The sequence below is a fragment of the Colias philodice genome, chromosome 7 (genome assembly GCF_061535455.1).
Source record: "Colias philodice isolate Cphi_HAF_F1 chromosome 7, ilColPhil1 Martin Lab GWU primary, whole genome shotgun sequence".
NCBI lineage: Eukaryota > Metazoa > Arthropoda > Insecta > Lepidoptera > Pieridae > Colias > Colias philodice.
In genome coordinates, this window is record NC_143092.1 from 6,819,222 (window position 1) to 6,833,552 (window position 14,331).

The 14,331-nt window shown below is 31.1% G+C and overlaps 3 protein-coding genes across 4 annotated transcripts in view; 2 read left to right on the top strand and 1 right to left on the bottom strand.

Moving 5' to 3' along the window:
• Positions 1-642: 642 nt before the first annotated feature.
• LOC149487130 (inositol-tetrakisphosphate 1-kinase-like) lies at positions 643-5,207 on the bottom strand. The gene is made up of 5 exons (XM_089697373.1): positions 4,846-5,207; positions 4,671-4,769; positions 4,412-4,509; positions 3,872-4,171; positions 643-2,894 (listed from the first exon to the last, which is right to left on the bottom strand). The coding sequence occupies exons 1-5, from the start codon at positions 4,966-4,968 to the stop codon at positions 2,429-2,431; spliced, it is 1,086 nt and encodes a 361-aa protein (XP_089553499.1). The 5' UTR covers positions 4,969-5,207; the 3' UTR covers positions 643-2,428.
• A 501-nt stretch (positions 5,208-5,708) lies between these two features.
• Positions 5,709-9,219, top strand: LOC149487131 (uncharacterized). Its single transcript, XM_089697402.1, has 4 exons — positions 5,709-6,017; positions 6,924-7,189; positions 8,539-8,670; positions 8,779-9,219. Exons 1-4 carry the CDS (start codon positions 5,900-5,902, stop codon positions 9,196-9,198), a joined length of 936 nt encoding a protein of 311 aa, XP_089553528.1. The 5' UTR covers positions 5,709-5,899; the 3' UTR covers positions 9,199-9,219.
• A 637-nt stretch (positions 9,220-9,856) lies between these two features.
• LOC149487132 (uncharacterized) overlaps positions 9,857-14,331 on the top strand; it is a 45,319-nt gene continuing 40,844 nt past the window's right edge. Inside the window, exons 1-9 of one of the 2 annotated variants that reach the window (XR_016315882.1) lie at positions 9,857-10,100; positions 10,179-10,276; positions 10,411-10,589; positions 10,826-10,987; positions 11,111-11,217; positions 12,016-12,188; positions 12,897-13,069; positions 13,440-13,533; positions 13,954-14,217. Coding sequence is in view for 1 of the 2 variants with exons in the window: in XM_089697397.1 (XP_089553523.1) it covers positions 10,002-10,100; positions 10,179-10,276; positions 10,411-10,589; positions 10,826-10,987; positions 11,111-11,217; positions 12,016-12,188; positions 12,897-13,069; positions 13,440-13,533; positions 13,954-14,217 (1,349 nt within the window). In the remaining variant the exon portion in view is untranslated. The remainder of the gene's footprint in view (positions 10,101-10,178; positions 10,277-10,410; positions 10,590-10,825; positions 10,988-11,110; positions 11,218-12,015; positions 12,189-12,896; positions 13,070-13,439; positions 13,534-13,953; positions 14,218-14,331) is intronic. The other variant, XM_089697397.1, reaches the window with a different exon arrangement.

A 14,331-nucleotide genomic window follows, 5' to 3' on the forward strand; every position in this document is an offset into this window, starting at 1 on the left:
ATTTTTTTGTTTGCTTACAAAACTTAGATAATCATATTATTATACAATTTTCCGACTTTTTGTATGTTTAACTTTATAAGCTTAAAATAAGTTCTTTATAGATGCCCGTTTTAAAAGGGGTTCTTATTACCTATGAAATATGGAATGACATTCGAATACAAATTCTTTACATTTTTTTGTAAACACTGCACTGTAGTGGAATTGTTTGAGCAGTGAGCTGTCCTATTTTATTAACATTTGGAGGTTTATTCTTGAAAAATAAGTGGTTGGTATTTATTATTATTATACATATTAAATATTATTCAGCCATAACAATTAAATAATAATGGCTATAATTTGTAGAATAATTCTAATTAAAATTAAAATTATTTTAATTTTAATTCACTCTGTGAACAAGGTTGATGTATATTGACATTAAAAAAACTAGCTAAGAGAAAAGGTAGATTATTAAGAATAATTCACGCTACACCGCACCGGGATGCCGGGACCGGGAAACAAATGAAATAATACCCACCGACATTTCTACGACGTGCCCCGGCCGTGCACGGCCCGGTCGCGACACGGTGTAGCCATAATCTTCCTTTTTGGTACAACTTCTTTCTAAAGAAGGCAGTCTTTATGGTCACTGAATCTGTTTATTTTTAACATTGAGATAATATTAATAGGAGACGACACCGCCTACATCACTTATGTTCCACTCAACATACGTCATGTGACGTATGTTGAGCGGTATTTTTTGATGCTTTTAAAGTGAAACGCATCAAACATGCCTTCGTGTGTGTTACGATATTGCACAAATAATACAAATAATACGGAAAAGTGCAAAGGAATAACTTTCATCGTTAAGTACCTAACTAAATAATAATTTTTAAAACTTAGTTAGAGCAAAAAAATGGCGCACAGATTTTGTTCGTGGTGTCTCCTCCATACGTAGTAATATTATCTCAATGATTTTTAAAATGTTTTTAATACCACTCGGATCCATATTGAACAAATTGCCAAGTTTATTTTTGGTTGGAATACCAACGAGAGAAAAATCGTTGGTTATTTTATATAAATAATGAATACATATTTATTTTTATTATATTTGAATACTTAGTCGTTTTTTAACTTTTTTGAAATCACAACTTTAGTACCTACTTAAACTTAGAAGTTTTTACTTATTCGCTATTTTAGCTGCAATGAGTTAACTTTTATTATTAATTTATACAATTTTCAAACATAATCAATTTGGTGCATTTTAATTTAACAGAATATTATCTTTACACTATACATTGCAATATCTAATAAAAGCTTTTAGCTTATATAAACTTGCCTTGCCAACTTGCCAACTAAAATTACAGCATAAGTACTTACACATTATAGAGTATTATTTTATCATTCATACATATTATTATATCGATAATAATTTTAAAATTAAATCACATTTTTTTATCATTTTATTATGTACAGCATATGCTATTTTTTCTACTTTAGTATTTGAATATGTTTAATCAAAAATTCTATGGTACATACTTGACAAAGAGTTGAGTTCTTTTATTCTATCAATAGACAATATCACATAAGATTTTTAAATATTTACTACATGTACATTTTACAAAAAATTCAACGAACACAGTTTTAGTGGTCATAAAATTAAGAAAATTCGATTTAAATGCTCGATTTTAAGGTATGTAATATTTAGAATGTCTTCGTCTTGTCTGTCTTGAATGTCTTCTATTATATTTATCCCCTTTTTTCACAATATGGGTGTGTCTACTTTTCATTCAACCATATTGTAACTAATGTTAATTAATATCAATTCCTTCTTCCAGATTGAACTTGGATAAAATTTACAAAATGTTTTCAATTCACTCTTCCTCATAATTATATCATTACATACTTTCCATATGTAATTCCATTTTCCCACAAATATTACATTATATATTTATACTCAAGACAGATGATCTATATCACAAATCACATAATACCAATAATAGCTGTATTAAATGCTATTAGTAAAAACTCACTACAAACCAAATATAATATATATTATATCATAAGTACTTCGTACTATAATATCATTTTGGCAGCATAAAACATACAAAAACAATACCTACTCAGCAATGGCATGTAAAATGTGCCGACAACCTTTATTTATGATACTTAGTGTTTTTCTTACAAACTAGCATTAATAGACAATATTAAAAATGCATAAACAAATGTTAAATAACATAATAACAATTGTGTAGTTTATTATTCATTGGAGAGATTATTTTGATGAGGATTAATAAGGTCAAATAATTAACATAGGTTTACAGAATACATGGAATACCTTATTAACCTAATTCTATGGAATTAAAACTATAATAGATTCACATGTCCATTGATAACTAAATTGGTACTGAATAAATTTGTATAATTTTCAAGTTGATTATCATACTAGCCACTAATTGATATTCATTCCAGTTACACCATACTGAACGGAGTTAACGCCTATATTAATCAAGCCATTAGGCCTGTGATTATTGACACAATCGTCGAAACTACTGTCACCATTACATACCCTAACATTATCTTGTATACAATCCAATAAATGGTTAAAGAAATTGGGGAAATTATCGTAACTAGGGAAAACGTTAATATCTATAACAGCGTGATTACCTGACGCATTGTCGATTACAACGTCAAAGCCAGCTAAGAGCAGGCCAATTCTTTTCCTAAGCACTTTTATGATGGATTTTATTTTATCCTCATTTGGGTGCATTCTTAATTCTGGTTTGTCGTGTGGGTCCAATATTGATAGAGTTGACTGACTGTCTGCTTTACAAACTTCTCCAGTGCTGTAGAAAATTGGGTCTAAATCATCTGACGCATAAAAGTTTTTAAGGCTTGGACGTTGACATATGTGATACCTGAAACATGAAAATTATAACTTTAAATTAACAAAAAAAAATCAAAACTAATTATGAATGCATATAATTTAGTTGTTTAATTTTGAATGCTTAAGAATACCAATTAAGCCACAGAACTTTAGTGCAGGTCCACACTGCGAGCCTAGCGCGGTTGCGACGGCGGGCGCGAAATATCAAACGTATGAAACGCGCCTTTGCGTCCACATTGAAATGACTATGGCGGAAGCCTAGTGCGACGGTAATGAGCGAGCCAGCGCGCGTAGTTTTCAAACTCTCCTATCCGCGCGTTCTGGCCACACTACGGGCCTAGTCAGCAAGCGACCCAATGCGCGGACGGCGGGGGTATCAAACCAGTTCGGTCTTGTCGCTCGACTTCTTATATTATATCCTTTATTGTTTTTCGTAAAATAGCGGTAAATACTTAATTGTTGAAGTGAAACTTCTTTATTTATAAGTGCGATTCAATCTAAAACACTTATATACACCACAGTAATTTTGTAGGGTATAATCTCAATTCTTCATATAAGATTCACCCGTTATTCCTCTGTTTTATTTATTTCGTGTACAACTTCTATAATGATCTCATCTCAAAATCGGACTGTCCAGTAAAAATAGCAACTCGTCCAAAGTTTGCAACACCCGAAAAACGTCGAACCGCTACTTGAGCTCGCGCGTCGGTGTGGCCACCGCTAGCGCCCGCTCGTCGCGCCCGCCTTAGGCCGCCGCCACCGCGCATTCAGTGTGGACGCACACTAATAAAGGTATGATCATACTTCATACTTTAAAATAACATCATGTTCTAAGAAAGTGTTGTGGGTAAAGTCTTTAAAGATATGATTCATATCCATTTATGATTTGTAATTCAAGATATCATTTGTGAGTCATGTACGTTTTTTTTTACTTTTTGTTTAAAAATGAAATTTAAAACTTAAACATCAATATTTTGAATATGAGAATATAAAAACGAAAATACTAACCTATTACCAACAAGAAACACCTTATGTAAAACAGCATTATGATTCACAAAACTTTGTACGACACAGGGTGGCCTACAAACATTCAATCCTCTCTCATTAAATATCAAAACCATTTCATGAGCTGATTTAGACCCATGAGCCAAAGTTGGCTTACAGATGACAGGAAATGTGACGCCTCGTTGTCTCATAATTTCTATATTTTGTTCAATATTTGCAGTTGTGAATTCAGCAAATGTTGGTGTAAATACACCAATGTTTTGTAGTGATACCTCCTCTTCTAATATTGAATAGTAACCATACCTATAAAATTTAAAAGTACATCTGTAAATTGTTACAAGTACCATGTTATACTAAATTGAAAAAAAAAAACTAGTTGATATGTAACAAATATCGTAATTATCACATATTAAAATTATAATAAATTCATTTTTACATAATATTATTGCCATAAACTACCCTTTTTCTTATTAAATATACCCATTTTCCTGTTTTTATTACTGCAAATTTTTGTTAAATGCACTGAAATTATAAAGATCTTACCTATTTAAGAGTATTCTCACATTATTCAATGGATCTATAACTGTAACATTTGGATGATTTGATAAATACTGCTCCACCCTTCCAATAATACTTGAAGCCTAAAAAAAATATGTGTAATATATTGAAAATTCTTACTAGAATATTTTAATATGATGATGTCTTATTAAAAAAACTTGTTTTAAATGACACCATCAATGAAATAAAAAATGAGGAAAAATTTACAGAATCATTCAAATGGAACTTGAAGGTCGTAACTTACTTTAGGATCACCTTGATCAGCTGCTGCTATTATATCTGTCAGCTTGTGAAGAAAAACATCCAATTTACCTTGTTCTTCCAGAGGTTTTTCTAAATCTAACTGAAAATAAATATAACGAATATCAAAATAAAAATTTCATAGAAAAAAGGATGAATTCAAAAATAGGATAACTTACTTTTACAACTTTATAGCCATGGGTTGTGCAAGCGTTTAATAATTCCTTCCAATTAAGTTTGTGACTTTTTTTCTCTGACATCCAAATACCAATTGTCTTATACAAACCACTATTTTCACTCATTTTGTAAAAAATACAAATCAAAATATAAACAAAAAAATGTGGAAATCTTAATTGACTAATGTTTTAAACGGATATGGTGACGCAGTATTCCTATCAAAAACTGTTTGAAGAAATCTAATTTGTATATCACTGATTGTTTTGGCAATTAACGTATTTCTTTCACAATATATAGTAAAAAACAGACACCGAAAGTAACTATTGACAAAAATATAGAACTTCCAAATTCCTGTCGTCTACCATGATAAACTGACAGCTGCCGTCAGCCCTCCGTCAGCCCGTCATTTCAAAACTGATTTTTTTTTGAATATTTAATGGCCTGGTTACGAGACCTTTAGGCCAAGTCTTATTTTTTATCACAAATATTCAAGGTATTTTTCCTTCTTTTGTCCTAATTTAGATCGTTCCGACAGTGTTTATTATGTATTTGTATAACGCACTATAACACTTTTTGTTTTTTAACAAATCACACAAGAACTTACAGCTCATCATACCAAGGCTTATACCAAAGTCTTCACTGTAAATCCTCTTGAATATTTCCATACTATTTTCCTTTAAATTTCTGATCCTCCTTCCAGAATTCTCACCACATACTATTTAACGAGAAATTTACATCGTTATAATAAATCAGTCATAGGGTGCGTATGAACATGTATCCGATTATTATTAAAATTGATATTGTCATTTGTCATTTGTCAAGTGTCAAATGTCAATTGGTGTCAATCGGTGGTGTCAAATGTCAATGACCAATGCCGTTCAGTGGTTCAATAACATCACAGAATAACATAACCTTAAAAATATTATTCGTTTACATATTGCTTATTTTTATTGAATATTTAAATATTTGTTAGACTCTAAAACCTACAAAAGACATCTTAAATCTAAAAAAGGCATTAAATATAGCGTGCTGTAAATCAAACTTGAGAACATAATAATGGGTGAAGAAAGTGTTTTGAGTGTAAAGTGTCGAATTTTAGATCTAATTTCGGAGCTAGATGACCATGAGGTGCAAAATATTGAAGAATGGATAACGTCTCAATCTTACCGAAAGGGTAACCTATCACAAAATTATTACATTCATTACATTTTACTTCATAGAAGAATACAGAAGTGGTTTTTCTTTATTTTAATGCCATTAGAAAATAATATTATGAAAAAAAAAATTTATATCCATTTGATTGACACATATAGTCACCTATCAATCTCTTGTGTCAAAATATAGTGCATTGGGGGAATTTTGGATGAGGGGTAAATTCAGAAAATTGTGAATACCACTTTAGAGCATTGCTTTATTATAAGTACCTTGAAAGGAAAGAATGAAGATACAGTAGAACTCCAATTATCCGAATTAATGGGGACCGGGACCCATTCGGATAATCAAATATTCGGATAATCGGATTAAAAAAAAATTGCCATTGGAGAGAATAAAAGCTACGTTTTGATATTGCACTATTTTTTTTATTGAATTTAATGAAAGAAACATGAAATTTTCGCATGTTTAAAATATTTTTGCAATCATTTTTCTTATTTCCTCTAGTGACAGCGCATCTTTATTATCATCATCCTCTCCATATTCTTGTTAGGGGAAGAATAATAGCGCACTTAGACTTTTTTTGACAATTCTTTGTGATTCAGATAATCGGCGATTCGGATAGTCGGAGTTCGGATAATTGGAGTTCTACTAGGTTTGATATTATTAGCATACATATTTGCTTAATCTATCGATAGTTACGTATTAATTTAACATATATGTATTTACCCCGTGGCCGGAATTACCCCAATGCACCTTACCATACCCATGCTTATATGATTGGGAATATTGTGACAGGTCTAGAGAAAAAATGGGAAAGGAATGGCTGTGGAAATGTTTAATATTACCTTTACAATTATATTTATATCTTTTAATTTAAAACAGGTGTAAAAAATAATTAAAATTATCCATCCTTGTGACATTTCAGATTTAGAACAAAAGAGGAACCTTCAAAGATCAGAGAAACAATTAATAAAAATTGCTAACACATTAAAGAAAATTGTTCCCTTTGAGGCTGAAATGACCACAGAGAAAATAGAGCCACCAACTGTAGGTGATCAAGCTGATTGTACCAAGGAAAACACATGCCATGTAGATGAGTTCCTTTATGACGATAAACAGGTTGATGAACTTGTGAAAGCAGAGAAATTAACAAGATTTTATTGCTCACAATGCAATTCTAGGAAAATTAAGGTTTATATTTTAACATAATAATTTATTTAATTCAGATTATCATCCATAATATAGTTGTTAGTATACCACTGTATAATATTCTATCATTTTTTTTTATAATTTGTTTTGAAATAAAGTCGTGTAAATAAATGAATGATAACACTGGTCAACAATGATTTTGTTGCCCTGGATGTGAAAGTGGTTTTGAATAATTTAATGCATATTATATATTAAACTATTAATGGTTTTGGTAGATTGGCTCTAGTTTTTTTTTTAATCCTAATTTTCTTATTATAGACTCTAAAACGCAGCATGAAATAGAAGGTATATTTGTTTAACATCATTTATTTATTACAAAGTTTTACTAATTATTTTGTTTTAGTATTTAATTAATTCAAATGGATATAAAAATAGAGAAAAATCATTAAAACTTATGAAATAGTACAAGGAAATAGATTTTATAAGCTTCTCTTCTTAGTTAATTTTGGAACAATACTTTTGTTATGGACCATCAGGAATCTGCCATCATGTGACGATACCATATACCCTGGTACCTTTATTCCATAATTTTTGCTTCTTTTTCGATGCGTTCTTCCTGTTTCTCACAGAAATTTCGCAGATTTACTGGATATCTATCCAGAAGACTGTGGGGAAAGTGTAGCTTTATGCTCATAAAATAATGAAGTTTTTTAACAACTATTGTGCAATTTCTTTATTTTAAATTTACCTTAAATTTATCAATACTTATATCTCTCCATAATTTACATTCCGCATCAGTTATAAAATTTTGTTAAATTTCCATCTTTTATCAATTTTCGACACGCCCGTCCTGTAGGGCCGTAAGGTATTCTTCTTATACTTCTAGATTCCCTCAAAGGCCTAAATTCTCATATTTATTAATTTTTCCTAATTAATTTGTTTTGTCCAATTCTATTAATAAAAACATCAAGGGAATTTCGTATACCTATCCACTTTGCTGACTAAGTGCTACTGGGTTTCTTCAACTCAATACAAACCGGACATTGTTGTTCATAAAAATGATTTTTTTACAGAAATCATTTATTATTCTGATATTCTACAGCCAGTTTTATAGAATAGGGTTATGTCTGAGCGAATAAATGTGCAGAAAACATAATTCACCAAAAAATAAACACTTGTTATTAAGCCGTATTCTGAAGGGCCGTAAGAAAATTTAATATATGGAAATCCAAATTAAAAAAAAACTAGAGCCAATTGAATATTTTTAATGATTACATTCGCAAACTGGGTACTTGAATTATATAAATCTGTAGAAATATCCAGGGCAACAAAAAAAAATTGTTTTTTTGTTGAGCTGTGTAATATTTTTAATTTTTGTTATTTCTTCACAGGAATTAATTTTCATCTCCCACTCAATGTCAAGACAAGCTTTACAATATATATTTAAGGTACTCTTGCCAAAGGACCTGGAAGACAAAAAAATTCTAGATGTTGGCTCTAGATTAGGTGCAGTACTGTATGGTGTAAGTAGTTATTAAAAAAAAATTATAGCTTTCTATTTTGCTTCTGGTTTATAGGGAATTTGATATAAATTAAATAAAAAACATTATTACTTATATTTAATTTTTCAGGCTTATTACTTCTCAAATGCCTCTACTATTGTGGGAGTTGAAATGAACAAAGAATTGTGTGAAATTCAAGAAAATGTTATTAAGAAATACTCTATGGATGCCAACAGAATAAAAGTTGTGCATTCTGATATTATGGAGAGAAATGATATAGTTGAATGCTCTAATATCATTATCATAAATGTTTTAGACTTTTTTGTGGACATTGAAAAACATAAAGAGATGTGGTATTTCTTCAAAAAACATATTAAGAAAGGAAGCTATTTAATAGCAAACAGAAGTATGGCTGATACTTTAAACAGTCTTGATATATATGAAGATATGATTGGTTGGTTGAATATTTGTAAACCAAATCAAATTGAAAATGAAATATTTTTCGATGTAGAAGATTACAATGAATTATACTTGTATACAGTGAACTAATAAAATTTTTTTAAAAAACCATCTACCTATAGTATTTTCTGATGTTTGATTTTACGCGAGTGTTATACATTTAGAAATTAAAGACTTTTTAACGGATTTTAAACGCTCGCTGTAAAGTGTTCGAAACGTCGGGAAAATAATAGAATGAATAAATCGCGTTTAAAATCCGTTAAAAAGTCTTTAATTTCTAAACCATCTATTTTAATATATCCTTTTTTTTGTAGGTAGTTAAGTTTATTGTCGATTAAAATATCCTTTTGATTTTAACTAAAATTATTAAAGTAGTAAGTGATATCCTCCAAATTTCCTTGAATAAATATTATTTCGTATATTGAGTGTATTATTACGAATACATTTTAAGAACTGTGCAGTTGTAAGAACTGATTACAGAGAACAAGTACAACTACAACCCATTCAATTTAATGTATACGTGATTTCTGACACTCTAGCTCTTAGTTAATAGTAGTTGCACGTAGCCGGTAGCCATCTTCAAAGATTACCATCCTTTTTTACTCCTTTTAATTAATTAAATGAAAAATAAAATAAAGAAATATTAGCACTACATATGGATGGTGCCATGTTTTACTTACTCTGTCGTCGGCAATATTACTTGCTCTGTGGTCGTCGGTGCTTTGCTCGTGACATTAAATTGTCAGTTTACATTTTGAAACATCGCAAAAAATCCAACATGGACGATGAGTAACCACAAAAGCGATTTGTAGTGTTCATTATTTACACTTAATTACGTGTTGCCTTTTATTCTTTGCTTTTTTTAATTAAATAGGTCATATTCATCTTACAATATGTGGCATGAAGCTCGAAGACAGGAGCGGTTAATCCGCGGACTTATAGTTGATTATCGTCGCAGAGCTGAGCGTCGAAAAGATTTCTATGAGAAAATTGTAGGTGTTCTATGCATTAATTCGATCACGTCGTCATAATTCTACAAGGTAATAATAATCCTTGTCGTGATTTTTCAGAAAGCCGACCCGACACAATTTCTGCAGCTACATGGAAGGCCCTGTAAAATACATCTTGATCCAGCTGTGGCAGCTGCTGGTGAAGGTCCAGCTATTATGTGAGTTTTATTCATTTATTATTAATGGATGGGTATTCTTTAATATTTTTAAAATCTTGCATGACTATAAAATGACATGAATGTAAATTGCCATTCGAAACCCTATAAAAGTTAATGAAAAAGTGTAATTTCAGGATGCCATGGCAAGGTGATTCAAATAATATGATAGATAGATTCGATGTGCGGGCGCATCTTGATCACATACCAGATATTAAAACACCTGACGTCAAACCTGAAGATCTTAGCCAAGAAGAGAGACAATGTAACTATGAGCGATACAGAATTCTTGCTCAAAACACTTTTCTTGGTATAAGTAAGTATTACATGAATCAATAATGATATGGCTGTATATAATTTATATATTGATATGTCTCTTGATGATACTGTGTCACTTCACAAGCTTCTCTTTAAAAATAAAGGGAATAAGTAGTGCTCCTGTGTTTAGAATTTACTTTTATAATCTTCATAATCAAGAGTTTGAATGAGATATAAATTTGTGGTTTATAGTTTATTGTTTACATTATATATTTTTATTTACTAAACTTTTAGGTGAAGACAAGTTTCTCCAACAACTAGCCATTGAAGAGCAGTTTGGCATAACCATAGAAGAGAAAGAGATGCAAAAAGAGAAATTAAATGAGAAAAAGGGGACAGGTGTAGCCATTGGATACAATTATAATGATCCAGGGGCACAACCATCTTCCTCTAATGGTAGCTTCAACATTTTAAATAAAAAATCTCTCAATCTGCACTGTCACGGACATATTTTTGGGTATATATGAGTTAGTGTAAACGCATTGGGTATAACTTATTGCACAGAGTAATAAATTACAGGCCCCGATGATAACAAAGCAGAAAATAAGGATTCTGATGATGAATCAGACTTGGAGATCATTGACGTTGATCTTAGCATTGATGTTAATAAGATGGAGGCATCTCAGGTTAGTTTCATTCAGGTTTAATATTTTAGATTATTAAAAGGTGGAAATAAAAAAAGATAATATATTGTTTAAAGTTTTTACAGTACTAAATATTTACAGGAACTGAACTCTTAAAAGTTTTTTTGAGTAGGATATTTGTTAAATTATGGGATAAGATTTATGAAAATTAGTAAAGTAACATAGATTATTGTTCTACCTTGAGTCTTTACCGTGTTATCTGTGTGTATACCTATTAATTCTGTAAAATTTTCTGGGAATGGCTGATTATTTTAAGTTTAAAAAAATTTTTGGAAACAAGTGACTTTAGGCAACTACAGCTAAATGGGTCTTTTTATTTTGAATAAGTTTCAAATACTTGAAAAATTACAACATGCATTTAGCATTCTATATTAAAATCTTGGTCTTCATTAATGTGTGGAGCAATTATGACGACATTTAACTGACTGCAAATTAACCCTTGCCTGATAATAGTATAATTACAAATCATTTTATCAAGGTAGGTAAGTTAATATCAATCCTATATTCATAAACAATTTTGAAATTATTAAATCAAATGAAAGCAGTTTTGTAGTTGGCTTGAATATTTTAAAAAGATGGAATTAGCGAAAGCTAAATTGTCAGAAGTCTTCTGAGTTCTATGAATGCTCATGAATTTTTCTAAATATTTAAAAAAATTTTTATTTACATAATTGATTTCAGTCGTTTTAACTTATTATAGATGACGCAGACATAAAAGTAGTAGAATTTTTTTATGTATGTAAATGTATACTATAATTAACGGAATGATAAACTGAGCAGGCTCACGAGTTGAACGCAGTGGGGCCACACTTTGGTATGACGGGGTGCGATCTGTTCTCGTTCTTAACTGGGGACGCGGATGACGCTGAACATCAGAAACAATTGTTACGTGAAGAAAAGGAAAAGGCTTTGTTCTCGGGCAGAAAAAGTCGGAGGGAGAGACGCGCGCATCGGTTAGTATTGAATTTGTATATAATAATGCTCTTTAACATTTGTCATTTTGCAATATGGTATAACATAGATAAAAGGATAACCTTGTTTAATTTTTACTGTTAGAGCTAGCAAATTAAAAACATCTAAAATGTCAATAAACAATAACATAATAATCAAATCGAACTTCCATTTTAAAACCATCAAAATACCAACGATGGTCACATTAGAAAGTGGAAAGAATATTTATTTATCTTTTATTCAGAACCACTAAAATTGAATTTATATGAACAACATATTATTTTCTATCTATACAGGGTAACAGGTTAAGTCGACCTATTCCTGTTAAGAGCGGTAGGGGTAAAAAAAAACTGATTTGATCTTATTATGTACCATATCCAAAAGTTAGCCGTTGAAGAGTTATTGCAATTTTAATTTTTTTCTTGAAAATGCCACTTTATCTTCGCATTTAGCGTTTAATTTTTTATTTTATTTATTTGGTCTGGGTTTTTTTGAGTTTTTATGTAAAGGTTAAGTTAAACAATAATTCTCAGCAATAAAAATCCATATCGCTGCAAACAATTCAAAGAAATGGCTTTTAAACTAAAAATAATAACATTAAAGTAATTAAGTTAACTCGTTTTAAACAAAGATATTGAAAAAAATCTCTATTAAAATATGTAATTATTAATTATTTTTTATTATTTAGAAATAATTATTAATTTTCGTAGCGATAAAAGACTGCCAACGATACCAACAAGTCCACCAAGCTATGCAGCACCTAGTATCAAAACAAACACAGAAACTGAATCACCTGGACCATCAGTATCTCGTTCACCATCTCCTGAAGTCGAGAACATAGAGTTTATCACATCTTTTGGCCCCGAGGATGAAGAAAGGCCTCGTAAGTATAATTTGCGTGAGCTTTTTTTGCAAAATATTATGAATATTGTGTGTAAATATGGAATACTAGCTTTCCACCCGCAGCGCAGTCAAAGAAAAACTCGCATAGTTCCCGTTCCCGTGGGATTTCCGGGATAAAACCTATCCTATGTCCCAGGGTAAAAAGTAGCCTATGTCCTTTCTCGGGTATCAAAATATGTCTATACCAAATTTCATGCAAATAGGTTCAGTAGGTTCAGTAGTTAGGCGTGATTGAGTAACAGACAGACAGACAGAGTTACTTTCGCATTTATAATATTAGTATGGATTCTTGAGGAAACAAACTAAACTTTGTTGTTTGAGAAATATGATTATGCTTTTCTTTTTCCCAGCACCACTTCCAAAGCCGCTATATTCAGAAAAACTGAAGAAAAATTTAAAGAAAAATCTTCTGTATTCAGAAGTCGTACGCAAGGGTAAATCAAGGTATTTAAAAATTGTGATATGCAATATGTTATTTTCTAATCTGAGCTTAATGTAATATTAATAATTATGGATTAAAAATACTATGTTCACACAAATTTAGATATATGTACAATGTACATGTAATGACTTAGTTCATAGTGATTAACGTTATGAATCATTCATTGCACCAGTTAATTTAGGTTAATATGATTTAAATGGTCTTACGTTAAAGTATTAAGTTTCCATCATTTTTTTTCTCGCCGTAAAAAGTATACAGTTCAGTAGCTTTATGAATTTTCAACTAGATGGCGTTGTAACAAAACCATGTTCATATATTTGTCGTGTCCTCAACATTAATAGATCTAACCTGACCTCTATATTTCGGTAACCCAATTCCATGACCCAATACCATAGCCTAGTTAACAAGGTAACGCTCCACAGGTCAAGGTCACAGGATAGCGACGTTCCAATGGGACCAAGGCAGCAGGACTCGAGGTCGAGGTCCCGTTCCATTTCACGGTCACGCTCTAATTCACGGTCGAAGTCACGGTCACGCTCGAAGTCACGGTCACGGTCACGTTCACGGTCGTCACGGTCACGGTCAAGGTCGGGATCCCGATCCCGGTCCAAATCTTCGTCCTATCGCCGCTCCCGTTCGAGGTCGAAGCCGCGTAGTTATAGGCGACGGTCGAGGAGCAATTCAAAGTTTGTACATTTTACTTATTGTGTGATTATGGCTGTATTTATTATTGTGGTTATGTGAAACGATAATTTGATGTATTATATGTATAAGGGATAGTTAGTTAATCTATGGGAAAG

What these genes read in the sequence shown, in the direction of transcription:
- LOC149487131 (XM_089697402.1), top strand. Translation starts at nt 5,900, where the DNA reads ATGGGTGAAGAAAGTGTTTTGAGTGTAAAGTGTCGAATTTTAGATCTA. An exon ending in GTCTCAATCTTACCGAAAGG is followed by an intron (nt 6,018 to 6,923) that starts GTAACCTATCAC and finishes GTGACATTTCAG; the next exon opens with ATTTAGAACAAAAGAGGAAC. An exon ending in GCAATTCTAGGAAAATTAAG is followed by an intron (nt 7,190 to 8,538) that starts GTTTATATTTTA and finishes ATTTCTTCACAG; the next exon opens with GAATTAATTTTCATCTCCCA.
- LOC149487130 (XM_089697373.1), bottom strand. Translation starts at nt 4,968, where the DNA reads ATGAGTGAAAATAGTGGTTTGTATAAGACAATTGGTATTTGGATGTCA. An exon ending in CTGATCAAGGTGATCCTAAA is followed by an intron (nt 4,510 to 4,670) that starts GTAAGTTACGAC and finishes TATTTTTTTTAG; the next exon opens with GCTTCAAGTATTATTGGAAG. An exon ending in GTGTTTCTTGTTGGTAATAG is followed by an intron (nt 2,895 to 3,871) that starts GTTAGTATTTTC and finishes TTCATGTTTCAG; the next exon opens with GTATCACATATGTCAACGTC.